General features: G+C 48.6%; 7 protein-coding genes across 7 annotated transcripts; 4 read left to right on the top strand and 3 right to left on the bottom strand.

The window, feature by feature from the left end:
* The first annotated feature begins 52 nt into the window (after positions 1 to 52).
* On the top strand, positions 53 to 2,305 carry BC939DRAFT_106314 (uncharacterized protein). Its single transcript, XM_051549887.1, has one exon. The coding sequence runs from the start codon at positions 272 to 274 to the stop codon at positions 2,225 to 2,227; it is 1,956 nt and encodes a 651-aa protein (XP_051413922.1). The 5' UTR covers positions 53 to 271; the 3' UTR covers positions 2,228 to 2,305.
* A 2,195-nt stretch (positions 2,306 to 4,500) lies between these two features.
* On the top strand, positions 4,501 to 5,488 carry BC939DRAFT_446074 (uncharacterized protein). The gene has a single exon (XM_051554898.1). The coding sequence runs from the start codon at positions 4,552 to 4,554 to the stop codon at positions 5,266 to 5,268; it is 717 nt and encodes a 238-aa protein (XP_051413923.1). The 5' UTR covers positions 4,501 to 4,551; the 3' UTR covers positions 5,269 to 5,488.
* Positions 5,489 to 6,516: 1,028 nt separating this feature from the next.
* BC939DRAFT_106523 (uncharacterized protein) lies at positions 6,517 to 8,134 on the top strand. The gene has a single exon (XM_051549889.1). It carries the CDS (start codon positions 6,843 to 6,845, stop codon positions 7,923 to 7,925), a length of 1,083 nt encoding a protein of 360 aa, XP_051413924.1. The 5' UTR covers positions 6,517 to 6,842; the 3' UTR covers positions 7,926 to 8,134.
* Positions 8,135 to 12,080: 3,946 nt separating this feature from the next.
* On the top strand, positions 12,081 to 13,764 carry BC939DRAFT_106578 (uncharacterized protein). The gene is made up of 3 exons (XM_051549891.1): positions 12,081 to 12,161; positions 12,574 to 13,161; positions 13,264 to 13,764. Exons 2-3 carry the CDS (start codon positions 12,579 to 12,581, stop codon positions 13,614 to 13,616), a joined length of 936 nt encoding a protein of 311 aa, XP_051413925.1. The 5' UTR covers positions 12,081 to 12,161; positions 12,574 to 12,578; the 3' UTR covers positions 13,617 to 13,764.
* Positions 13,765 to 14,621: 857 nt separating this feature from the next.
* On the bottom strand, positions 14,622 to 15,930 carry BC939DRAFT_106682 (uncharacterized protein). Its single transcript, XM_051549892.1, has one exon. The coding sequence runs from the start codon at positions 15,646 to 15,648 to the stop codon at positions 14,755 to 14,757; it is 894 nt and encodes a 297-aa protein (XP_051413926.1). The 5' UTR covers positions 15,649 to 15,930; the 3' UTR covers positions 14,622 to 14,754.
* A 1,417-nt stretch (positions 15,931 to 17,347) lies between these two features.
* BC939DRAFT_446092 (P-loop containing nucleoside triphosphate hydrolase protein) lies at positions 17,348 to 21,018 on the bottom strand. The gene is made up of 8 exons (XM_051554899.1): positions 20,483 to 21,018; positions 20,310 to 20,386; positions 20,129 to 20,213; positions 19,843 to 20,020; positions 19,103 to 19,744; positions 18,480 to 18,996; positions 17,868 to 18,380; positions 17,348 to 17,760 (listed from the first exon to the last, which is right to left on the bottom strand). The coding sequence occupies exons 1-8, from the start codon at positions 20,775 to 20,777 to the stop codon at positions 17,458 to 17,460; spliced, it is 2,610 nt and encodes an 869-aa protein (XP_051413927.1). The 5' UTR covers positions 20,778 to 21,018; the 3' UTR covers positions 17,348 to 17,457.
* A 111-nt stretch (positions 21,019 to 21,129) lies between these two features.
* Positions 21,130 to 23,640, bottom strand: BC939DRAFT_446104 (uncharacterized protein). The gene is made up of 4 exons (XM_051554900.1): positions 22,630 to 23,640; positions 21,940 to 22,526; positions 21,483 to 21,838; positions 21,130 to 21,363 (listed from the first exon to the last, which is right to left on the bottom strand). Exons 1-4 carry the CDS (start codon positions 23,357 to 23,359, stop codon positions 21,195 to 21,197), a joined length of 1,842 nt encoding a protein of 613 aa, XP_051413928.1. The 5' UTR covers positions 23,360 to 23,640; the 3' UTR covers positions 21,130 to 21,194.
* Between the last annotated feature and the right edge of the window lie 3,316 nt (positions 23,641 to 26,956).

The following is a 26,956-nucleotide window of genomic DNA, read 5'->3' on the forward strand; positions in this document are numbered from 1 at the left end:
CTTAAAACGCATCTCAGGAACCATCATCCACACCCACATCGCACACTGGAGCGCTAGTCGCAGCAAGCAACAACCGTCGTTCGAACCGAGCTACCAACCTGTTACACACTACTCCAGAGCTGTTCTAGCCGTCTTCGTCGCCATCCTCGCCATCGTCGCGGACCAGCACGAGAAAGTGAAGGAGAGTGGGAGCCGAGCAACAACAAGTTAGACGGAGGGTCTCACCTACACCGCTCGAAATACCCAAATTCAGTTATAAAGGTGCTCGCGCATGCAGACGAACCCGCTTCCCTCGGCTGATCCAGCCTACTCTTACAACTTCCAGGCGATCTCGCAGTTTCCACAGCAGCAGCAACAACAACAACAACAACTCCCGATGCAGCCAATGGCCCAGCCATATCAGCAGATCCCGTTACCAATGCAGATGCAAATGCAGATGCAGCATCAGCAATTGTATCAACAACAGCCCCAGCAGCCCGGATACGCTCAACTGCCAGGTCAGAACCTGGTGAATAATTTTACGCCTCAGTCATTTCAGCCTTCGCCGCATACCTATCAGCCATTTCAGCAGCAGTCCGTGCAGTCGGGACCAAATGCTGTGCCGGGAGTTTCCAACCCACAGGGAATGGCGGGCCTTGGCCTTGTTGGTACAGCATTCAATCTCCAGCCTCCACCACCTGCGACGAAAAAAGACATCTGGGCTGCTCAGCAAGCGAATTTGCAGGCACAGTTGAACAAGAATAATTTGAACGCCGGGATGATTGCAGAAGGAAACCTGGACGTCGCTTCAAGAAAAGAAAAGCTACAGCAAATGTTCCAGCACCAACAGCCGACTCAAAGCCCAACACATGGGTCTACCGCGGGATCAGCAGGATTGACGCCGAGCAGGGCCACAGCAGATGGAACATCTACAACACCACCGTCAACTGGGGAAGGCAACGGCGCCACTCTTTCAGTAAACGTTTCACCCGCTAGCGCTTCGGGAGCTGTCTCCAGTTCGATAGCGCCAACAGCTATGCCGCTCGCCTCCACTACAACTTCCGCGATAGTAACAACTACCCCGGTACCCAACATAAACTCGCCACTCACAATCATTAACAACCCTGCAGATTCAATGAATGCACCGGTAACATCTACGGAAGCATGGATAGGAAGGCCCGATATCACGTCCCCCGCACCCAATGCCGCAGCAAGTGGATTCCAGTCTTCTGTAGGCCCTATAGCTAATGCCCGACTTCAGAAAAAGTTCCGACAGCAATCACAGCAACAACTACAGCAACAGCAACAGCAACAGTTGCCACTACAGCGAACACCATCGCAGCAAATGCCGCTGCAGAATCAACAGCAACAATGGCAACAGCTGAAGCTACAGCAACCACAGCAAGTACAACAACCACAGCAACCACAGCAAGTACAACAACCACAGCAACCACAGCAAGTACAACAACCACAGCAACTACAGCAACCTCAACAAATGCCAACACAGGCGCAACCTTTTCCATTTAACCAGGCGCCTTTAGTATCGCAGGCAGGGCTACAACAGCCTCCAGGAAACGCAATGTCACCGCAGAACGTCCAACAACAACTGCAGCATAACCAATTGATGCTCCAGCAGCTGCAGCAAAAGCAGGTACAGCAGCAACAGCAACATCAGCAGCAAAGGCAACAGCAGTTGCTACAGCAGAGGATGGCAATGAATACTATGGCGCCTCAGCAACAACAAATGGCACAGATCCAGTTCCAGCAACAGCTGCAGCAATTGATGCTGCAGCAACAGCAACAGCAGCAGCACCTGCAGCTACAACTACAACAGACTTTCGCTCAGATTCAGCAGCAGCAGCAGCTTTTACAGAAGCAACAGTTACAGCTACAGCAGCAGCAGCAACAGCAGCAACAGCAGCAACAACAACAGCAGCAGCAGCAACAACAACACCAGCAGCAACAACAACAACAGCAAAAAGAGCAACACCAACAACACCAACAACACCAGCAGCAACAACACCGACAGCAACAGCAGATGAACCAACCTGGCAGATCTACACTCAAGAATATACCTGGCGCGCCGCAAGTCGACTTACGGCCGATTATGACCACTGATTCTCTTACTGCTGCAGCCGCTCCGCAGCTCGCGATTAAGGTGGACATCAATGAGCAAGTAGTGCAGGCAGTAAGTGGTATTCTGTACACCGTTAGAATGCAAATGGGATGGTTTTTTTGCAAAGCGTAGAGTCTAATCCACTCGCTCTCCTCTTGATGGACATAGCTGCTGGAGCTTAACAAGGCATTGATTTGTGTTTGCATTGACTACCAAAATCATCACCAGACTGGAGACCCAGATTTTTTAATGTGAGTTAAACAGGCGAGTTGTGCTTTTTAGTAATTTTATGTATCCAATTAACCATTCCCATTTTTTTATTGAAATAATTAGATATCAAGGGCGTTTACAAGCAGCGCTGTCATATCTGGCGACATGGTCTGAGATCATGAAGGGCGCTTCGGTACGCGCTGCATACGGACTTTATCCAGAAATGTGTTCGCATATGCTGTATATTAGTCTAACCAAACCCGCGCTTAATGTGTTTACTTGATCCGAAATAGTCAGCAAAGGCCCCACCACTAAAGCCGGACCTTTCACCGCTACCGCCTGCCCGGTTCCCGGCGGCCATCAAAGCAATGACCCTACTCGGCAAAGTTGCTGTCGCTTTTGCTGCTGCACAGAATGAACTGGCCCCGCAAGAAAGTAAAGAATCGGAGGACCAAACTGCGGCGCCGCAGACCCAGCCTTTTAGTAAATCCGTGGTAGGGCTGTCTGAGAGTTCAGGTCCTTCTGCGGCGGTTAACATCACGGATATCATACCATCAGCACCGACTTTGCGAGCAGAGACACCAAGCAAGGACTCTGAAGCACAAGAGCCAGCTATATCTTCATCTTCGACAAATGCGCCTACAACGAGCATGACATCAACAATGGCGTCCTCTGTACAGGCTTCGCAGCCAGCATCTGTGATTGGAACTAAGGATCAGATCTCTTCTGCTCAGCCTTTTGAGCCCCAGAAGACATTGCAGCAACAGGAGTGGATGCGACTACAACAAGTGGCGTCAAGTCCTGTTCAGCCTCCTCACCCAACACCTTCATCTCAGCAAACCGGTGAAGGCTCATCAGGCGTTCCAGTTGTTTCTTCGACCGCATCACAGTCGGGCTTGAATCAGTCGCAGTTCCACTCTATAGAAGTTCAGTCATCAAAATCATCCACGGATAGCACACAAGCACTGCAGGATCAAGCGGAAGGACATAAAGCGGAAAAGACGTCAGAAACCACTGATGCACAGAATCACGACCCTGCAACAAGTACTAGCGCCATGTCTACACCGGCGGTGTCTTCTGCCGCAACATTCCCTGATACAACATATTTGCCAGCCTCGCCATCAGCGCATAATCAAGGCGAGATAGAAAGCAGCTCTACGCCTGGATCAATCTCGGCACAGACTGTACCTGCTACTACTGACGGCAGTGTTATTACACAAACAGGGGCTGGCAGCCTACCAAGCAGCCCCATGGTGATGCAGGGCCTTCAACAGTCCTCTTCTGCACCACCTTCACTAGAAGCACAAGCAACTCCACAGCCTCACCATGTGTCCCAGACTTCTGGTATTAGGAATGGTTCAGTTATAGGCAGTAGGACGAGCTCACCGCTTGTTGCGCCTCAATCCTTGCCTCAAAGCGCACCTAGATCAGCAGTTTCATCGCCTCAGTTGGCACAGCAGCCTACGCCTACATCGCAACCGTCTCAGCAACAGGACTTGGTTCGGGATATGAGCCCGCTTCGCAGTGCAACACTATCAGGCTCACCTCTGAGCGCTGCTACTGGTACTTTGGTCAGTATGATCCCATCAGCGCCTTCGCACCAAGTTGCTGCTATGTCAAGCCCAATAGTTATACCTCAATCGAAACCGGGACTAGCCGGAGCTATGCATCCTGGAGCGGCTATGGCAGGACCTACGATGCAGCAGCGATCACCAATGCCGCAACAACAGGCTTTCTCTGTCGGCGGGATGCAATCTATGGGCCAGCCGATGATGAACCAGGCACTTAATCAGCCTATGAGCCAGTCTACGAATCAGCCTATGAATCAGTCATCGGTGATGATGGGTATGAATACAATAGGACAGCCCGCGCCGATGACTACGCCTATGCAATTGTCTATGCCAAGCAGCGGCCTTATAGCAGGGAGGCGGTTGTTGGGGTCTCAGAGAGTACAGATGCAGCTGGGTCCTCATCAACAGCACCAATTGAGCCAGCTACAGCTACATATGATGCAGCAACAGCATTTCAACGCAGGTCAGTTCCAGCAACATCATTTACAACAGCAGCAACAGCAACAACAACAACAGCAGCAACAGCAGCAACAACAACAGCAGCAACAGCAACAACAGCAGCTTCATCAACAGCAACAATGGCAGAACCAGCAGCTGATACAACAACAGCAACAGCAGCAGCAGCAGCAGCAACAACAACAGCAGCAACAGCGGCAGAGCAGGCAGAGCACTCCTATGATGAGCCCTGGTCAATCGAGTCCGGCCATGTTTAGTCCCCCTCCTTCGGCTACAGGTCTCGGTCATATGTCTCGACTTATGAGCCAAGGACTTAGCCCAAGCCCAGCGGGATCAGTGGATATGGGGACCGTCCAGACGTTGGCGAACGCAGGAAGACAGAGTCGACAGGGATCCCCAGCCATGACACCTGTAGTTTCTCGAGCAACGCCTGTTCAGTCTCACTCTAGTCTTGGCTCGCCGTACCCCACATCACAGCCGGCATTGTTGCCACTTCAACAGCAACAGATGTCACCTCAGCACTATCAATCGCCGTCTTTTAACCCACCCACAGTATCTGGAGTCGACAGCATCGCATCCATGAACTTTGGGCAAAATGTTCGGAACCCATCCAAGGACCATGACGCGTCTTCTTTAGTAGGGAATAGTAACCCGTTATTGGCTACCGGTGAAGAGGACGATATGTTGACGTTGGGCGCCATGGAAGATTTGGGAAGCATGGAGATGGATATGATGATGGGAGACCACTCATACGCTCATGATCAGGGATACGGCGGCGACAATAGTGACAGCAATGACACTCATCTCAGCCATCGCCAGCATGATTTGCCGCAGCCATCGGATGATCAAGAGGACCATAACTCTGGCCTAAGCAACCTTGAGATGCAAGGAGAGGAGGACGAGGACGATGTGATGAGTGGGTTCTTGAACTTGTAGTTGTATCACAGTAGATTAGTACCATTAGTTGTTTTGTACACCGTTCTTCTACTCGTTGGGTTTACTTTATATCTTTGCTTCTTTGTTTTTTATCTACTTTCTGATCTACCAGCCATCTACATCGATCGTGTTGGTGGTGCGGAGCAAATTCCAGAAGCAAAAAAGTAGATAAACAAAGCTGTATTTTTATTCTCAAAAAAAGTTGCTTGGTTTCTAGCCCCCTGAATAATCAGAGATCTGAGTTTCGATAGTCCCTGTCGCAGTACAAGTGCATGTGTTACTATCTGTTTGATAACTTTACTGATGCAAACAAGGAAAAAAGGAGCTCGAGGGACAGAGGCATGTCTTGAAAAGGATATAACCCAAAGGACCGGGGCTGGGAGACGCGTTCTCAACGAGTTAAAGTTCCAGAGCCCCTCGGCTAATTGGGCTCTGTATACACGAGTACTAGCCGCAGGTACACAACAACACCTGGGGTTGCCTGATGAAAGATACACTGTACTGTAAATGGCCCAGGACGGATTCGCTTTCTACCGGCTAATGCATATAGGAAGTAAAGAGGTATTAGACTTATGTGATGCTTCTTCCTGGGAATAATTAAGAAATCAGGAAGTTGTTATTTGTCAGAAACTCGCTTGAATCAGACCGGTTGTTTTATGAAAAATATAGTTATTAGACTACAAACGATTCGGCTTCTCAGTTAGACTATGCGGTCGAGCAATTTGCTGATTGAGAGCTTCCTTCAGACAGACAGAATGAAAAGAGCACTAAGCGTCTGAGAGCCATGGTGCGCTTTTCGTGAGGGCGCAATATGGTTTTTTTTCTTTTCTTCTTTCTTGGTGGTCTAAAGTGTCAAAGGCAAGATGCAACTGGGCCATCCAGCCCGTTCTTCGAGGCCGATTGTAGATTGTAGTCTGCAGGTGGAGCGTGGGTTCCTACTTGATGCCATGCAAGAGCGAGCAAAGGTGATAATCGTGTGTGCGTTGTGCAAATGTATGCGGAAAAAGGAAAAGAGCGTGCAAAAGTTATTCCGCATGTTTGTTGTTGTGCCTTCGAAAAAATCGTAGGCTGTTTAATCGAAGTTGAAGATCGAAACAAGGAAGGGACGGAGTGCTGGGTGCACTCTCATGCACACATAATGCACCACACACTGTTCATTCGTATCCGTTTACGTAGTTTTTTTTTTTTTTTTTTTGGGCAGTAAAATAACCAAGACCCAGGCAAACATACTGGTTTCTTCCGTTTTCTCCATCATCATCATCATCATCAGAGGGTCATTCCCATCACGCTCCACTCATCATAACAGATTCCTGACCACATCCCTTCCTTCGTCCTCGTCTTCATCTTTCTCATCATTCTTGACGCGTCTTCGTAATGTGAGAGGGCGTCAGCTCTTACTTGCTTTCACATATTGTTCCTTTATTCCTCAGGAACAAACATTTCACACCTTCACCTTGTCGGTCTCACTTGCACAGCATCGCAGGCACTGCGCTCTGCTTAGCCAAAAGCTAGCCAGTATCGTGTCATAGATAATCCCTCCCCCTCCCCTTCCTCCTCGACACAACAATCTACACATGGGCGTCCTTCGGTCCTTGTGGACAGTCTACTTGTTGTCATTCGTGCCACTGGTGCTCTTCTCTCTCTCGCAAGGACTTGCCCCGGTCGGTGCACAGAACAGCTCCCCCTACGTGCCCATAGCTAACGCTGGCTCGGCCATTCTTTCTGATGGGGCCCTCTATCTTTACGGGGGTGTCAGCGCGTTTGCGCCGGACCCCAACGGGCTCAACACCGGCACCAACCAGTTTCTTCGCCTCGACCTTACTCACGACTTTAATACCACCGCCCCGCCATGGACTCGTCTTCCGAACTATCTGACCTATACAATGATTGAGGCTGCGCCCAGTAAGAACGGCAAGCAGTTTATCCTTGGCGGCAACAGAGACAACAACGGCCCACTATCCTACATATACGATATTTCCTCGACGAACTGGATCGCAGCCCCCAACCTACCGTACTTGAGCTCTATGAATGGGTATAAGCGCTGGAACGCTGGCATGGCCCTCGACCCTGTCACTGGCCTAATCACCATCTATGGCGGGTTCCCTTTCATGTCCTTCTCTAAAGAGCTCAGCATTCTCAATACCACCAGTACCGACCCCGCACAAATGAGCTGGACCTATTCTGTCAACCAGACTGTGATCCCGCCATTATACAATCCTATGGTCCTTTACCTCCCTACTCTGAGCAAGACTATTGTTTTGGGAGGATGCGACACCTACAATGGCCTCACTGGTCGGATCAGCAGCTGCGCGCTACTCACCACCGTGTACCTGTTTTCGAGCTCAGAGCCAAATTTGATCCAACCGCGGACGCTCATGATGGGACCAAAACCTCGCTATCAAGTATGCAGGGTAGTCCTGGATGATGGCAACGTTTTTATTCAAGGCGGCAGGGATCTGACTAGTTTCTTTGGCGATGCCTGGATCCTCGACGTTTCGAACTGGACCTGGAGCACTATTACGATCAATGGGCCTGCAGAAGCAATGACTCGCGCTGGACACACCTGTCAGATGGGTCCTAATGGACAAATTATCGCCGTTGGAGGTAAGACACCAAGAAACATCCCAGCAAAGCAGCTTTTATTTGTTTACCAATGACATCGTTGCGCCGTGCTGCGGAAAACTGTGTGATCGATCGAATGTGGGCAAGGCTCAACCATTATTATTATTATCTTTCTGCTTGAAGAACAGTTTTCATAATATGCTTGCTTAACTTAATTGCATGCACGGCCACTCCTGGGCGCACTAGGCACTAGTCGCCATTAAATGCTCCGTTCAACGCCCACTTGCAGCTGACATCAAAATTAAATCAATATAGGATTCGTTGACAATGCCAATATTAGTTCATATGTCCAGCCGTACATGGCTGTCATCGATACCAAAACCTGGACGTGGAAAACGACCTTCAACGGTGCACCCGTCGGCAGTATCTGGAAATACGCTTCTACTCCGGAATCAAATGGTGGCTCCACCAGCAAATCGTCAGGCGGTCTTTCCTCGGGCGTCAAAGGAGGAATTGGTGCAGGCGTTGCGGTTATAGTATTGGGCCTTGGAGCAGGACTTTTCCTGAGAAGGAAACGACGGCTTTCCAGCAATCCCGATCAATCAAAGGACCATCATGAAATGAAACCCAGCGGTACTCTCCCGCCCTCCAAAGCAGAAAAGAGTCTAGCTACCGGCAGTAACTACAATCTCAACAATAGGAGCGACCTCGAGCAACTTACATACAGCTCAGGACACAACTCCCCGACGCCAACTACCGCAGCGGCTTATCCAGCATACACAACATACCACCAAACAGGAACAACACTTCCAATTTACACGACCATTCCCCTTGAATACCCTTCATCCCCCGCAATGGCCACTACGTACCAAGAGACATCGAAATACCCCTCTGGTGCGTTCGAATCCAACACAGCAACGACGGACGAGGCTGCCCTGGCTGCGGCTCTCTTTCAAGCCGAGGATAGCGTCTCGTCAAGGCAACTATCGATGAAATCAGAATACTGTACGCATTCATCCCCATCCTTATATCACGACTCGATCCCGTTACAACATCATATCGCCCATCCAACGGTTGTCCCGCCTATAGTGTATCCCACGGCTTTCTCCCAAGCATCTTCTATCCCTTCCTCCACTTCAGTGCCAAGGACTAAACCAGCAATCCCGGTGTCCGCACCATCAGGATCACTATCACTATCGCCTTCGTCATCACCCACATCGTCTCACGAGCAACTTGTATCGACATTCAGTACCTCCAGGCCTCCGACGATCCACACATCCGCGATTAACACCATCCCCACTCCGAGTGAGGGATTTGGTGGCACTAACCGAGGGGCCCATGCCCCACAGAGTGTTCCAGAACATGACGCGTGGATTGAGCGGTCGTCTCCGGGCGTGAAGACACACTTCATGAAAAGACGCGATTTGGACAAGGATGGACTCTACCCACCACTCACACCAACGCGAATGCAGAGCTCACATTCGATCCTGGTGGGAGCCCCAGCATTGCCGGTCGCATCAGCGCCTTCGTTCTCGGCGGCTTCATCATCTTTAAAGTCCTTACCGAGGGAGTCAGACGCGGGTATGCGGGCTAGGTATTTTGACCCCAAGGGAATAGCAGCAGCGGGGGCCGTAGGAAGGAACGGCAACAATGGGAGTCCGTATAGTAACGGTGAAGGTGGCGGTATGGAGCAGGAACAGAAGGATCCAAGTGCGCAAAGAAGCAATGGAGCACCCCATTCGCCGGCGTCGTTGTATAGGGATCCGCAGATGATGAAGGACCTGGATAACATCGCAAAGTTGATCGAGAGTCAGACTTTGGCGGAACCCAAGCACCCACATGCGATCGTCGCGCCGTCTCCAGATGACGAGTGAGGAAAATAACGAGCACACTTCTAATAATGATACGAATCAACCATACAGTTATGATACTTTTACCCCTGTCATATTCGACCTAATAAAACATAACATGATATCGAACGTATGCATGCACTGCTTTGCAGTTGATCGATTTGGAAGATCCATGCCAGGTATTCATGTTAGTTAGAGGACTGCAGCTTCTGAGGAAGAGGAAGTGGCCCAGAGCTATTATCCGTTAAATTATGGCAAAACGCCCAAGTCAGAATCTGCGCAAGTACGCAACGGTGGCTTCCTTTTCTGATTTTTAGTTAAATAGGAATAGATCCCCAGGTCCTGGATCATACTCTTTGGGATCGTCCTGTGAAGCAGAGAGGTTTTATGAGGCGTTTGAGCAGTGAGTTAATGCCGTATGGCATTGAGGTCCTGCTAGCACACACGCGACGCCAAAATCTTGCCCATGCTCCAGCCTGTACTCGCCTACTGCTTGCACGTTGACTCATGCACAAGGTGGATATCAGTGTTCATTACTGCATCCATGGACCTGCAGGCAGAGCAAGCGTGAGCCCGGTCTTTTGGTAGTAGAGGAACTCAACTACTTTTGACAACAAAACTATACTCTGGGACTAGGTCTAACAAAAACATCTAGCGAGTAGCCTGCGTGCATAGGATGCCAAGTAAAGCCTGGGCTCGTATTTTGTATTGACCCAGTCTACAATTCATGTCCCTGGGTAGTGGAGTGTGAGGCGCCCTAACTGTAACCACACGCGGTTTATCATGTTATGTTGCGTTAAAGAACACATTATTCACTCGTTTGTTTTTTCATCTTCGCCCTAGGACTAATTCTCAATAACATATATGAATTCAAGGTGAAGCGTTACTATTGCAATGTACTATAGCTCAATTTTGGGCGAAGTCTGGTTGAATGTTGCTTTGTCTACGAACCAACTTAAAAGGACTTGAGCACACACTCCATCGCCTGTCCTTCTCTGCCTCGCCAACATAAAAAAAAGGGGGGAGACAGAAGAAACAAACAGAGAAACAGGAAAAGAAAAGGATAAAAGAACACGTATGTGCATTTTGAGCGATAGGATGGATTACTCTAGCCAAACATGCCAAATTAGCCCGCCTGGTAGAATATGTCGCCTTTTGACGCTCACTTCTGAATAGGTAGAGCATAAAAAGGAACAGAGGAATCAGATAAACTTGGAATTTGGGACAATTGGGTTTTTGGGGCAGGTTTTGGACGGATTGAACACAGAGATGAATGAAAGGAGAGGATACAATTGAAGTTTATGTAATTGGGCCTTTGGGGCTGTGCAGCACCATGCTCATCAACGCTCTTAATGAACTCCAAAGCAAAAATCGACTGGAGGAGAAACATTGATGCAGCCGTCGAGCGTTGTTTGTTAGTTGGTGGACGATGACTACTAGAATATCTCTGTTCTCGGTGCTGACGGTAGAGAGCAGCCAGGAATAACCTTGTTTGCGGAGGTGATAATAGTCATCGTGCTTGATCGATGTTCCGGATGGAGTTCATAACATGCTGTTCTATTGACGCTCTGTACCGCATGCATGCTGCGTCTTAGGAGAAACGTGGGAACACAGGCCATAGTTTTCCGTGCTTATTTTTAGGTGCACCGCCCTCCGGAACTGGATGGCTAGAAATGGATACGGATGCCATGGAGGTAAAAAAAAAAAGCGAATACCAATGCCATTATAAGCGCGGCCGGAAAAATCAACAATGGGCGGTGCTATTAGTTGCTTCCTGCTCTCGAAGGTTGTCGGTGCTCCCCATCGATACGAGGTAAAAAGGTATATGATACATGTAGATTACATGCGTCCGCAACAATATCGATGCAAGTGAGTGTGTGGCGTTATTAAGGTTTGAGAGGGGGTGGAAACGAAACTTGAAAGGACTGGAACCCTAAAGCAGATAGAGTCGTTCATATTTGCTTTGTTGATGTATTACCTAAATTAAGCATCCTCCAACTCTTTGCATTTTACTCTTCCCGCAGTGGACTAATAGCAGAAGCCAAAATGATGGAATGAGCAGAAGTATGTTGAATGTTGGAATGAGCCAGTAGAGGAGTGGTGGCAAATTTTTCCTGCTGCGGATGCAAGTTTAAATAAGGTCCTGTATCGATCATCTTGCAAAGAGCAAAAACTTTTTTTTTTATTTGAATGTACCTTCGTGTCATTGGAGCCCTGTGTGCACTGCCTCATTGAAATTTCACTTGCATGTTTGGATGCATACGCGTGTGTGAATGTGCGCGCAAAATGTATTTTCCTCTGCTGCACGCCGTAGTATATAATACTAATCATTCGAATTCGACGGCGGTTCGGTGAAAAAGAAAGAAAATGACCTGATAACCCTTGGGCAATCCCTGGCGCCCTGAAAGAGTGTGCAGATAAAATCAATTCAGGTATGAAGAGGTCCTATCCTGCCTCCATCCCTCGCCCCACTACGCAAAGGTATGTGTCCTGACAAACTGACAAACAGAGTTGGCAGAAAGCATTGAAGCACAACCAGTCTCCAGTTGTTTGTTTGTTGTCTATGTCGTCTGCATACCAAACACAAAAGTCAGTTGTCCGTAAAGAAAAGAGTATCTTTTTTAAGTTCAAAATTGTTTCCAAAACGTGTGTTTTTCTACAGGTACATGTACATGCTACGGCATCGACTAGACTATGTGCTCGAGTCCTCCATCTGAGAGCGCTGCAAACAGTCGACTTTCTTTGTTGAAAGAGCCCACCATTGCATTGGACTCCGCTGCACGGTGGCAAGCTCATTATTTTCTTGCAATCTTATAAAGTCGCCTGGCGTCCTCCCCTGCCCCGCTTCTTTCACACTTTCATTTCTTCATCTCTCACATATCATATTCCACAGTGACCATGTCTGCCCCATCAGAACAACCCGTCTACTACACTCCTGCTCCCGCACCAGGAGGCGCTAGCCCCGCTCCAAATCCCGCGGGCACACCCACATATCAATATGTTCAGCCCCAGCCTTTGCCCGACCAGATTCATCAACAGCCCGCAGGAACGTTGCAGCAGCCTTACTATCCTCCTCAGTCGCCTGCACTCATGCAGCAATCGCCTGCACTTATGCAGCAATCGCCTATTGGCCAGCAGCAGCAGCCCTACTATGGTGATCAGCAGCCCCAGACCCAACAGCAGCAACCCTACTATGGTAATCAGCAGCCCCAGGTCCAGCAGCAGCAACCCTACTATGCTGAGCAGCAGCCCCAGGTCCAGCAGCAGCAACCAACAACATATGTCTACGCTCAGGAGCATACCACAACAGAGATGCCTGTGGTCAGCGGCAATGGAAGGGGTATCGTTGGAAGGATGCCTCAGCTCCAGACCTGCTGTATGTGCTTTCCTCTCCACACGGGTGCCTTGATCATCGCAGCACTCATGTTCATTTTCTATGGATACTGCGGTCTTGTCCTGCTCCTTGCTAGCGGGTACAGTGGTAAGCGAAACTTTTGTCATTTCTTTCAAAACAAGCAGCTCGCTTATACGTGCATCTCTTAACACACCCTTTACTCTTTTTTTTTTTCCTCAATAACAATAGGCGGCATCTTCGTCGGTTTGATTATCATCGGTATCTTCTATCTCTTGGTCGCTGTGGTTTCCGGCTACGGTTTCGCTGGTATCTATAAGGAGCAGCCCCTCTGGGTGGACAAATTCATCCGGTTCTACCTCATCGGCTCGGTCGTGTGGTTTGTGTTTGAGGTTCTCGAGATGATCCTGCGCGTCGTCTACATCAACCAGTACATTTACTATGGCGGATTTCCCTGGGCCGCGTGGATCATTCAGCTAATTCTTGCCTCGCTCTTCCAGTACTACTTCTGCGTCTGCTTGGTCTCCTACCAGCGCGTCTTGCACGCCCGCGTCGGCGACGAGAAGCAGCTCCAGATGTCTTAAATCGGACATGCGGCTGGGACCTATTCCAAGCATGACATATATATTTTCTAGCCCATATAATCCACATTTCGTCTCTATTGTAACAAATACACCTCAAACCACTAATTAAAATGCAATTGCTCAAATAACCAAATAACCACCGACGCTCATTGTCCGAATTTTTGATTGGGAGGAAAATTCAGAAATTCAGGGGAAAGGGTCTAGCCCGTCCTTACTTGATGTCTGTCCATCAGTGGCAAAGCGTTAAACAAAATGACAAAGAGAGAATCGAGGCCACTTCGTGAGATAAGCTTTCAAGGCTACTGCGGTAAGTCATTTTAAACCAACATCGTGGCGGCGCGTCATTTCTTTTACTCTCCCTTCCATTAAGCATAATTCCCAAAGGAACAGCGTCTACCAGTGATGATGATAGTAATAGATAGCACTTGCCATAGTTGACGAAGCCCATTCCGCAATATGCGAGCAAATACGGACAAAGGCGGGCATGATGAGAGGATTTCATGCACAGGGGTTGGGAGCGGTTGCTAAACTTGAAATTCCTGATAGTCGAGAAGCAGGCCCTGAGACCTTGGACAAAAGCATGCATCAGGCGACACAGGAACAGTTCAGATCCAGAAAGGCATCAATTCGAATGGCGTAAAAAGTGCGAAAGACTATTCGGCTTGGGCTTCGTTACATTTGCTGGCTTCCTCACCGTATAGCTGTGATATAAGGAAGTGCGGGGTGTGAGTGAAGATAATGAAAAGGGGCCGAAAGAAGCGGAAACTTTGTAAGAAAAAAAAAATGATGGAGCAAGCCAAGCTGTAACATAGCAGAGGACAAATGAAATGTAGTGCTGTACATAGTTTACAAGACTCTCCACAAGACAGCATAGCTAACTGAATCGCAGATAAATGTCATAAAGGGAAGACAGATGCCGATTTTTCTTATAGACGCATCCATGACTGATGTCCATCATCGCATGTTCTTTCCCCCGGGTCTTCCAATGGAAAGTAGAGTGATAGTATTTGCTATTCCCTATTTGAGAGACCATATCCTGTTCTAAAAGGGCTTGCTGCCCTATCGCTGAGATGTGTCTTTGTTTTTAATTCTGTGTGAATACTTGTGGAGAAGCATTAGTTGGCTAATAGGTTCACCATTAGCCATCTGCAGCCATCTCGGTGAGGCGTGATTTACAAGATCTGGTTAAACGCGAGCAAGAGGACATAATCTTAAGTAGCATGTCTTTTGTCGTCAGATGGCAACGATCGAGACTGATATCCTTTAGGACGGGGAAATGGGTCTGAAGACACTCGAACGACAGTGGGCCGAAATTTGACTCACCCATGTCAAGAATGGTCACCCGTGGCATGGCTGCCAAGATCAAAGCAATATCCTCGTCCGAAAAGAACAGTTGGCTCGGATGCATTGCCAATCCCTCCAACTCTGGCCAGACTCCTGCTTCGACCATCTGTACAAAGCCCCTTGCTTCAGCTATTTCGGTCCTGCACAAAACCTGTGCCGGATACCATTCCAAATACTCGAGGGATCGACATCGAGCTAGGGACTCCAGCTGCTTTCCCACTTTCTCCTGCAAGGCCGTGTAGTGGAGTTTCAGCGATCGTAATGCAGGCATCTCCCAGGACTCGCCAGAAACGTAGTGGACCCCAAGATCACAGACATAGAGGGCCCTTAGATGAGGCAAAGTGCGGATCGTTTTCCACAATTGAGGACCATCTTTGGTGGTCGGTTCCCAGATATCGGTGATGACCAACTCCAACTCCGTCAAGTATGTATGCCGATATAGCAGGGCGTAAATGTGCGATCGAATTTTGGTCCAACCGGTTAGGATCAGTTTTTGTAGTTTATGGAAATATAGTGCCGCGTAGGACTCCATGTCGGAACTAGAGTGTGACATTTCGAGAACGCAAACCAAGTGGCGATAGCGGTGAAGGGCTTCGAATGGTGGATTCAATTGTGTATCGATGCTTAGGTTAAGTGTTCCCCAGACCATCGGTGCTGCCCACCTGAACCACGCCTTGTTGATCAGCATGCATTACACGAAATCCTTGCGTTCCAGGTGCTGAAAGATGAGTTCCTGGATCTCTGGTATGTCCATTGCCTCGATTCTCGGTTTGGGCACTGCTGTATGGAGGGATACATCTTTGTTCGACTCGTCTGCTCTGTCGACGAGGGTTTGCAATAGGTTCTGGGCCGCGGACTGACTCTCGAGGAGACTTCGAAGGGTCGATAACATCTCAGCCTGGTAATGGGAAGTGACATAATCTCTGTCCTTGTTCACAGGTTCGAGGTATTGTTGGTTTCTAGAAGCTGGAAGGATTTGATCTTCTTGGTTTCCGAAGCGAGAACCCTGTACGATGACCTCCTGAAAAACATCAAGCACAGCGCCAGGGTGACAGAGGATCCTGGGCGGTGACAATCTATGGTATGAATCAGGTCAGAAACCTTTTTTTATAGCAAAATAAGTATTAACATCATCTGTTTTCGATAAGATATCCTTACTCTTTGAAGTCGGCGTCAGTCATTAAGGGAATGATGGTTCCATCCCGTATGACATATTGTGCGTTTCTGAAGACCCTCCGAACATCCGTCCAGAGGATAACATACTGTCCAGTCCTGTGGTCCAGATGGGTACCGATTTTGACGGCGGTAGGGGTTGACGATGCAGTTGAAAGCGGTGAGTTGCGGAAGTCCTGCGCTGAACAAGGCGTCCCGAGATTTGCAAGAGGGGTTGGGTTCGCCATTGCTATGGGAGGTTACTGGATTAATGGGTTTAGAGAATATATGCAAAACACTTAAACCAGAGGGCCATGGTCGCAATTCAGGCCGAGGGACTGTGAAATGCAATTCCGGGAAGACATCGACTTTCCATCAAAAGTCAGATACGTCCTTAGCGCATTGTGCAACTTCACCTCGGTTCTTTTTGTCTGATAATTCCTATAAGGACTCGACATAGAGGACAATACAGCAATGGCATCCATGATATTCACTGGCTCAAATATTAAACTCTATTCCATAGCATAGTCTACTGCACTCAAAGCATCTATTTTTCTTTTATTGAGCGCGAAGTAGAGTCGTAGGCTCACGGATGGCCGCCAGCGACTATCTTGGCGGGGTGCATTTTATAGGCCTTGATTATAATCCAACGTTCCGAGAATAGTCATTTTTGGCATGGCTGCCAAGGTGAATGTGACCTCGTCGTCTTTAAGACCCAAAATCGCCAGCCGCAACGTCGTTCCTCCGGTCATCAACGGCGATAGCCTGTGGATCTCACTGTAGGACCCCCGGGGTGGCGCATCAAGAGAACAATCGCAGACGATCACTATATAGATTCTGAGAACCCCGGCCGCTACTAAATAGCAGTGGGCCTCGACGGTTGGGTTTCTGCGAGGCGGTTTATCCAGTTTGATCGTTCTCCAGACCATCGAAGTCACCCATCCGTGCCACGCCTTGCTGAGTTACATGCACTTTAGTATGCCTACGATACAGGCACTACTGCGATCTCTGGTATGGCTATCACCACGACATTCGACTTTATTGCATGACTGAGCTGTTCTCGGCTAATGTGTTCGATCGCATATCACCTTGGTCGTCTAAAGTGTGATGATCACTGGTGTCGTTACCACACTCGCAGTCGCATATACAGTGTCGTCGAGTATAATATCGTGCACAATGCCAGGGAAGTAGCATATTCTCAGCAGCAGTTTGCGGCCATTGAGCGAAGGAGCAGGATGAGTGCGCGCGCACAAATATTCTGATTTCAAAGGTTTATATACTTTATTTGCAATACGACCCGACTATTGCTGATACTCAGGAGTGTTTCGTGTCGTACATCTTGTGCTCAGGAAGAACGAGGAATCAGCTTCAGCTGATCATGCTCGACCGTAATGCCGACTTCCTCTCCAATCTTGACCTTGCCCTCGATAATCAACTTCGCCAGGGGCTGGAGCAACTGTTTCTGGATGACACGGTTCAATGGACGAGCACCATAGGCCGAGCTGTATCCACGGTTAGCGAGCCACTCCTTTGAAGCAGGGTCCGCATCGAGCGAGATGCGGCGGTCCTCAAGTCGGGCCTGCACCTCACGCAGACGGACGTCGACAATATCGCGAATGGCCTTGTGCGACAGGCGGTTGAACACGACCTAGCATTGACGAAAAACAGATACATATATATATAACGCGTTTAGTAACTTGATTGAACGCCGAATAGGATGATTATTCTCGCTTCAAAGGTCGAAGCAATCCTTACCATGTCGTCAATACGGTTGACGAATTCGGGCGCAAAGTGCCGTCTAACGACCTGCATGACAGCCTCCTTTTCCTCATCTGTAACCTTGCTCTCATCGGCCTGAGATGTCTTCTTGACCAACTTGCCCATAATTGAAGGCGATCTCGCCGACGCGTCATCCTCCGCAATCGCCAGCATATCGGCACCCAGGTTGGATGTCATGATAATGATCGTATTCCTAAAGTCGACCGTTCGACCTTGAGAATCTGTCAAGCGTCCGTCGTCCAGAACCTGCAGCATCAAGTTAAATACATCCTTGTTGGCCTTCTCCATTTCATCGAAAAGGATCACTGCGTATGGCTTGCGGCGAATAGCCTCCGTAAGCTCGCCCCCTTCCTCGTGACCCACATAACCTGGCGGGGCACCGATCAAACGCGAGGTTGAGAATTTTTCCATATACTCGGACATATCGATACGAACAATCGCATGCTCAGTATCAAAGAGGAATTGGGCAATTGCCTTGCAGAGCTCGGTCTATGAGGTTTATGCGAAACACAAGCGCAAGATTAGCACGATAGTAAACATCAACAGCAGATCCCAAATAACACACGACGTAATAAAATGAAATCATACCTTTCCGACACCAGTAGGTCCGAGGAACAAAAACGAGGCAATGGGACGGGTAGGGCTCGAAAGGCCAGCGCGGCTCAGGCGTACAGCCTCTGCCACCGCAGAAATAGCTTCATTCTGTCCGACAACGCGCTCCGAGAGAGCCTTCTCCATACTCAGCAATCTCTCCTTCTCTCCCTTTAACAGATTCTGAACAGGGATGCCAGTCATTCTTGCAACAACTCGCGAAATATCGTCAGCAGTAACGCGCTCGTGAATCAAACTCTCGACTTCCTCCTGAGTTCCCAAAGGTCCCATTGGCCTTTCAGCATCCTCGCCATCAGTCAGACCAGCCTCAATCGCCCCAAGCGCTTCCTGAGGTATCTTCTCCTCCCTGGGCAGCTTGGCCTCCAAGCCAGGAATAACTCCGTAACGGAGTTCAGAAGCACGGGTGAAATCTCCTTTACGCTGCGCGTTCTCGAGGTCAATACGCGCTTGCTCGAGCTCAGCCTTGGTGCTCTTGATCTTGTCCAGCTTCTCTCTAAAATTGTGATATAATACATCATAGGTCGTCATGAAATATTGGATGCCATCAAGAGCATATGTTCAGATGCGAATTTGATCCGCACACAATAGCAAATACGTACCTTTCTTGTTGCCAAATCTCAGTCAAACGCTTCGACTCGTCCTTCTTCTTGCTCAGGTCATCCTCCAGCTTCTGGCGCCTCGAAACCGAAAGTGGGTCTGTCTCCTTTTTCAAACTCTCGAGTTCAATCTCCATTGTAACAATGCCGCGGTCCAAACTCTCAATCACATCGGGCTTGCTCTCCTGCTGTAGACGAAGCTTGGAGCAGGCCTCGTCCACCAGATCGATGGCTTTGTCGGGCAAGAAGCGATCCGTGATGTATCGGTGACTCTGAACAGCTGCTGCCACCAGTGCTGAATCGGCAATCCGGACTCCGTGGTGGACCTCGTAGCGCTCCTTGAGTCCACGCAGGATCGAAATTGTATCCTCTACAGAAGGCTCAGATACCATGACAGACTGGAAACGACGTGCCAATGCCGGGTCCTTCTCAATGTATTTACGGTACTCGTCGATGGTGGTTGCTCCGCAGCAGTGCAACGTGCCTCGAGCCAGGGCAGGCTTCAACATATTTCCGGCATCCATGGCTCCCTCGGATTTCCCAAGACCCAGTAGTGTGTGCAGTTCGTCGATGAACAAGATGATCTTGCCCTCCTCAGCCGTAACATCGGCCAAAACCGCCTTGAGACGCTCCTCAAATTCTCCTCTAAAAATCATTTCCGGTTATAGGAAAGACGCATAAATAACGTCAGCTGTAGGATCCTTGTAAATGTGGAACGACGTGTACGGGACTATTCCTCTTACCTGTATTTCGCTCCAGCGACAAGAGCTCCGAGATCCAGAGAAATGACTCGCTTGTCCTTGATAGACTCTGGCACTTCACCATTAACGATTCGTTGCGCCAATCCTTCTGCAATACTCGTCTTTCCAACTCCTGCCTCTCCAATTAATACTGGGTTGTTCTTTGTTCTACGAGACAAGACTGCGAGGGTGAAACAAATGGGGTTGGTTTAGAAACACAAAGTGTCATAACAGAATCAGAGGTATCTGTCCATACTGTGGGCAGTTGCTTCAAGGTCAAAAGTCCTACCTTGAATTGTCCTGCGGATTTCTTCTTCACGCCCAATGACTGGGTCGAGCTTTCCTTCACTGGCGAGCTTTGTCAGGTCGTTTCCCTACAAATGTTGCAGTTCAAAAATGACCAGATCAATAGGTATCCTTTAGGGAATACTTTCAGCGACTGAACTGGAAGGTCGCGCTTGCTAACTTACGTATTGCTCAAGCGCTTTTCCTTTCTCGCTCTGTTCTGGCGTAGGCTGAATCCTGAATCCCTGTGGGCCGCCTCGACCTAAGAAATAATTCATGAGAAAAACATAAGATCAGTCGATGTTTGTTCGCAAAGTATTCCAAAAGATGACAGTCGAATTGGATCATGGCCGCTTACCAGTCTGATAAAGACGCACGGCTCCGAGCCATGGCACAACCTTGGGTCCAGAATGTGTGCCAGACAAGGCTGCAGTCACGAGGAAGCCGTGTCGTGAAGCTCGCAATGATGGTGGCACCGCGTCTTTGCCTTGGATCCCAACAGTCTTCCTGAAAGAGGTGTTCATGTGAACGGGGTTCTGCTTTGTAGTGGCAGTCGACAGAGTCCTCTGAGGAAGCCTGAGATGCGATCCGCTCACGCGAGCGGTGACATGGGCAACAGCCCTTGGGTTCGTGCGAGTTGTCAGAGCGAACATAGTTAGGCGTATTTACTCAACGGATCCTTGTTACTTCTGTTACTTCAGATTTTTTTTTTCTTGTTTCCGCGTGTGAGCGTGTTTCTCTCTCCTTTTTTTTTTTTATTCTGAGCCGAGGCGGTAGTGCGACCAAGACGGAAGGCTATAGATATTTAGACGAACGAACGGAATGAATGCAGAATGCGAAATGAGAGAATGAGAAAAGGTGAAGTAGGTGCTCAGTTGGAATGAGCGGGAACCATGGCTAAATGAACGGAGGCCTGTCTCACAGGGATTTTATGATTCAGATTTTTCCTTTTTTGAAGATGCGCTAGAAGGCACCAGAAAACTCGCATGGTATGATGTCTCCATTCGGCTTTATTACATCTCATCGGTATCGTATATACATATTTCTGAATCAATTAGGGGTAGAAGTCTTTACGCGGCAGCCTCTACAGGGATCGGGGCTGCAGCATCGGCCACTTGGGTCTCCACAACTACGACCTCCGTCGCTGTCTCCTCCTCGGCTGATGCCTCGACAACGGTTTCCTCTACGCTCACGATCGGAGCTGCGTCTTCAACAGTGGCGCGAATAGCGCCGCTTAATCTGCAGAGGGTGACATTCAGTAGAGTGGTGGGACGGATGTTAGTCTAGGATTGGCTTCTAGAGGCCAGAAACATAGCTTTTAAACCTATATGCATGAATGCATGAATGCTGTCCATTACCTTTTAAGAAGCGAGGGCTTGCGTTCGACCTTGTCCGCAATGGCAACGGTTTCGTCTGTGGTCGAGAGGTCCACATTCTGCTCGCCATCGGCAGTCTTTCCAACATTGGCGTCCGTGCCCTCGATGTGTTGCACGTGTGTCGATCCTTCAGCGTTAATCACATCCTCGGACGAAACTTCGCCCGACTTGACCTCAACCTCGTTCTTGTCCTTGCTCTTAGTCACACGAGAGAAGAAGCCGCCAGAGGACTGCGAGGTCACCTCGCCTTCAGAGGTAACAACGTCAGACAAGGTCTTCTCGGATGACACGACAATGGTCTCCTCGTTGGGAACTGGAGCGGGAGCTGGTGCAGGTGCCTGTAAAACATAGAGGTCGCGTTCAAAAAAATGCGAGTGAGAACGCGTGAAAGCAAAGACGTAAAAGTAGATAAAAATATATATACAAAAAGATGACTTACGGGTTTCTTGGCAAAAAGACCGGCAAGGAATCCAGGCTTCTTCTCTGGTACGGGTGGCGTAGCGGGAGCATCGTTCTTGGCTTCAGCAGCCTTGGCCTTGCTAGCCTCGACTGCGTCATCAACGGCCTTCAATGCCTGGGTCTTGGCCTCATCAACTGTCAAGGGGTGCTCAGCTGGTGGAGCTGGAGCTGGATCCTCAACCTTGGGGGCCTTCTTTCCGAAGAGCTTGAAACCTCCGCTCTTGGCCTTGGGAGACTTAGGAGCCTCAGCAGGAGGGGTGGATGGGGCGTCGGTAGTATGCGAGACCGCGTTCTCCGACTCGTGCGTCTTCAGGGCGTCGACATCGCCCTCCTGAACATGGGTCAAATCCTGCTTCTTCTCAGTCGAGACCTCAGTCGTAACACCATCGGCCTTCTTCTTCTCATGGCTCGTGGCGACGGCAGAGAAACCAAAGTAGGATTTGCGTTTCTTGACAATTGGCGTTCCGTTCTCGATCTCAATGTCGTCGGGCTCGCCGTCCGAGTTGATCTCGTTGTCGGCGATGATGTTGGCCGAGTTTTTAGCGTGCTGGAATGCCTCTCTGGCGACTGTTAATATGATTAAAAATGGATCGCAGTGTTAGCAAGCGTTCCATCTAGTACTTTGTGTTATGAATGAGGAATAGACCATCGGGTCTTCGTTCACCCTTACCAAGCTTCTTGTATACCTCCTGGAACTGTTCGCTGCCAAATGGGTCTGGCTCTGCTTTGGCCTCGTCCGACTTTTCTTTAATGGCCTTGACCCAGCCCTTAGCCTTCTGAGGCGACTCGGCCGAAAAGTGGTAATCGCGATTCTTGGTGCTGACCACAAAGGATCTATTCTTAGACGACTTCTCAACGCGCTCCACAGAGTTGACATCCCTGAGGTTGATGATACCCAGAATGTTCTGGCGGTGCAGTTCGTCGTCGGACTTGTGATAGTAAAGAAGACCCGTACCCTTCGTGTTGGCTTGTGCGACATTCACCAACAGATCCCTATTGGCCTCCTCGTATACCTCCTCTACAGTCTTCACGGGGGCAGATGTAGCGGCAGGAACAACAGCAGTGGTAGTAGCAGCAGCATCCTTGGCAGGAGCTTTTCCTGCAGCGACCTCCGATGGCGCATCTTCCACCGGCGCGGGGGCAGGAGTGGGAACCTTCTTGACACGACGCTCGTTGCGCTTATGAACCGTCTTGAGATTCTCAATGTTCACGGGCTCGGAACCAAAGGCAAAGTAGCGCTTGTTCCAGGGGTTGATAGGGTTGGTGCCGCGCTTCTGAAGGTAGCCAGCTTCAACATCGATTTCCTCCTCTTCTTCTTCGGACTTTGTGATAGAGGTGGACTCGGCAGCAGGGGCCTCAGTGGCCTCGATCTCTACAACGGGTTCCTCGTTCTTGGTCATGGCTGCGTGTTTTTTTTTAATCTAGCGATAGATATTGCGAGTGTGTACGATCAATCAAGGTGTACTAAATGGAGCAGGTCGCGTAAAAAGAGAGGATGTCGTGGAAAATACTGGACAGAATACAAATAGTGGACGTGTAGAGACAGAGTGTGAGAGAAGGCGATTAAGAAATGGAGAGAAGGAAGAGAGTGAACTGGTCTGTTGAGTCTTCTACGACTGTTGACCTTTTATGTGCTCTTTATAACAAAACACGCCATGAACACGAGTGGAGACAGACCAGGAAGGAAAGGGGCTACTCCATGGACGACATGACCAGCCCGTCTGTAGTTTATTCCAGCTGTAAACTAGCAACGACAGCGTGGGGCACGAACAAATAAAACAAGCGATGGAACAGCCAATTAGACCATTCCCCCAGGCGCGCACGACTCGGCAGCTGCATTGCATGTCGATGTCCAAGGTGCGTTTGTTTATCTGTTTTTGCTTTTTGCCCCTATATCTCCAACCCTCAGGTCATTCGCCACATCAGGTCCAGCATGCAATCCACGCACAAACACTCGGATAGTACTCCTAGAAATAGGGTCAGGGGAGTGCTCAAGTGGGCAACCTTGCCGTTCCTTACTTTTTTTTTTTTTTTTTTTTTTTTCTCTGGAAGGTACACTGCGCTAGAGCAGGTACAGTTCTTTCAGCTCGGAATCTGTCCGTTATATCGTGTCAATGCTGTACGGTATTTCCTACATTGTGGGCATCCTGCAGAAACGCCCATGGAGTCACAGGGACTAGGATATATCATCTGTTGTCGTTGTGGAACTGTGATAGTCTAAAGAAGGAGGGGGTTAAAAAGAAATAATGGACTTCCGTCGTGGCCATGTTTTCAACCTCTCAGCTCCCATTACATGTGAGAGCTATACGGAAACAGGGGGCTAACGACCACCTCGCTATGCAGAAAGCGGATGCGTGAGTGAGCGCTAGATAAAGACACAAAGGGGCGGCATACTGTGTCATGGCTATGCCTCAGGCGGCGTTTATATCCTGTTTGATCTGCTCTATGCAGATCACGTCGAAGAGGGCGTTTATCCCGTCTGGGGCTCAGTTGAAGACTGCGATCTAGAATCTACCGGTGCGCCATCAAAATAAAAATAAAAGGGAGAGCAGACAACACATATAAAAAAATTTTCTGCGGAGAGCAACTTTGCCTTTTCTTCTTCCTCACTCTTCACACTTGTCTCTTCGTCTGCTTTCTATATGGTAAGTTGAGTTCTGTTTGCCAGCATGCCCATCCCACACATTGTTCGAATATCTACCTGATGAACAAGTTGTACGTAAAATGATACCCTGAACATACTATGTGGATCTATCGTAAACAAATGGAATTCCTCGTTTCTGATCTCATATTCACCAACTTCGAAGGGTGGGGTCGCACTACGTGCAATGAATGCAATTGTATCTAACAGATGTCGTTTCGGTATGCAATTGTAATAGATCTCGTCATCAGAAGCTGATCAGGAATTCAGAATCAGAGATCGGGATTCAACCGATCTACTTTTCTTCAGTGATCTCATGCTTCAATGATCAAGGTATGTACCAAGGATATATAATTGTCTGGCGACCCAATTGATTCGAATGAGGATATCTCCATACCGTTTCCTAGTGAGCACCTGAGCAAATGAAACATGCACTACCATCTGACGATTCATCAATTATAACGCCATTATGTCATTTTTGACGGGCATTTGTGCAGCTGAGAAAGCGATTATTAATTAACGCTTGCCCTTCTCGTTTTATCTCTTCAGATAGCTACGCGAATCAATCATGTCTTCAGTTGTCAGTTGAGACAGTAAGGAACGACCGATTGGCATCTGTAAGTTCATATTCCCATTTTCAATTGCCCATTTCCCATTCAGTATTGTGTCCACAAGTGATGACAAACTTTTCAGTTCTGCTTCCGACCTGAGACCGTGGTGGAAAACTTTTAATACCAAAACTTATTCTGATTCTATTGACACTCTTCAACAAACGATGCCTATTTGTCCTGAAGAGAAAGAGCTGCAATTGTGTGCTAACCAGCTATTTTTTCAATTGCCAATCTATCAGTACAGTATACGTTTTGTAGTGGCCCGTTTCCTGCCCTGCAATAGTGCCAAGCGCAATGCGATCATCACAATGTAAGTAGCCATTCCGAGTTTTCTCGTGCTTATGAGCGTTGCTTCGACAAAAATGATGACAAACTTTTTCAGTTCTGCTTCCGACCTGAGACCGTGGTGGAAAACTTTTAATACCAAAACTTATTCTGATTATTGTTGAACGCTCCAATGTGGCCACGGTGCACGCAGCAAAGTCCAGTGAAGAAGCATTGCTAACATTGCTGCTGACTTGTAATTGTTCCTGTAGAGGTCCAGGCAATCTTGTAGCGTATCCCATTTTTCACGTCTTGTCTCGGCGGTTCAACTTGGTATGTACGCGATCCTTCCATACTGGCACCTACCATCGTTCATTGCTTGTGGGCAATATGATGTCTATTTCGATCATCCGTGTTTCATCTGCATAATTCTTGAAGATAATCTTTGATCTCTGATTCCACCTACATTTTCCAAAGTTATTTGAAATTGGAGTGAACAAGATCAGTATTTTAACATACCATTTCCGCTGTGCGAACTGCTTTAGATGGATCAACTCTGAGTCCCGATCACGCTGGATATCGTCTTTCCGCTATCGTCATCATCCAAGTTGCTTCAGAAAAGGTACGGGTCCTTATTAGCACGGCGCCTTAACCCTCTCCTTGTGCCAAATGATGACACCTAGTTAAATCCATTCTATGAGGGTGCTACACTTCCTTCGGATCGTGTCCTGGCGAATCTTTCGAGGTTTTCTTGACTGAGGAGTTGGTTCATGTGAAGGGGAGGTGGGAGTTTTTTTGATTGTCTTTGCTCTTGACCAGTCATCGTGTTGTGGCCAGGAAGGTTTTTCAGCACTTGCGGAGCAATGAGTCGTGGTGTTCAGGCTGTGCTCTTTGGGGGAACAGTCGTTCCTCGCCAAGTGCAGTGAGCATGCGTTCTTTTTTTACTTGTAATGAGAGAAAATGCTGCTAGGAGATCTCTAGACCTCTTTGGACACATTACGCGAACTTGCTTTTGTTTGTGTTGGAACGCCCTTGGCTGTGGCATTATGGCTGATTTCAGGGCCTTGGCAGCGGATCGGCTTTTCTATGCATCTACAGATTAAAACTAGCTCCTGATTACCCCAACTTACTCTATATGAGAGAATGAATGTAAGAAGACTGAATGCTCATAGCTAACCTTGAGTATCTCTTTCTGTCATTGCCACTTAGGTACGTGTCTATTGTAGACCAGACAGATCCGGCGATTGAGAATGTCCTCAGGGACATAAGGTAAATAACTGGTATTGGAAATAAATCGACTCTGTTTGCTTTCTCTATGCCTATTCTCTTCCTATATTTTCGACCACCACATTTTAAATGGATTGATCAGGTTTGTCACTCCTATGATGGGATTTTGACAACAGGACATCTCTTTCCTTCAATTCTCCCCATGCCGATACTCTAATGACCAGTGTTTCCCATCATTGGCTATTTTTTTTTCA

This window comes from Gamsiella multidivaricata, assembly GCF_025024155.1.
Source record: "Gamsiella multidivaricata strain RSA 2152 chromosome Unknown BC939scaffold_20, whole genome shotgun sequence".
Taxonomy (NCBI): domain Eukaryota; kingdom Fungi; phylum Mortierellomycota; class Mortierellomycetes; order Mortierellales; family Mortierellaceae; genus Gamsiella; species Gamsiella multidivaricata.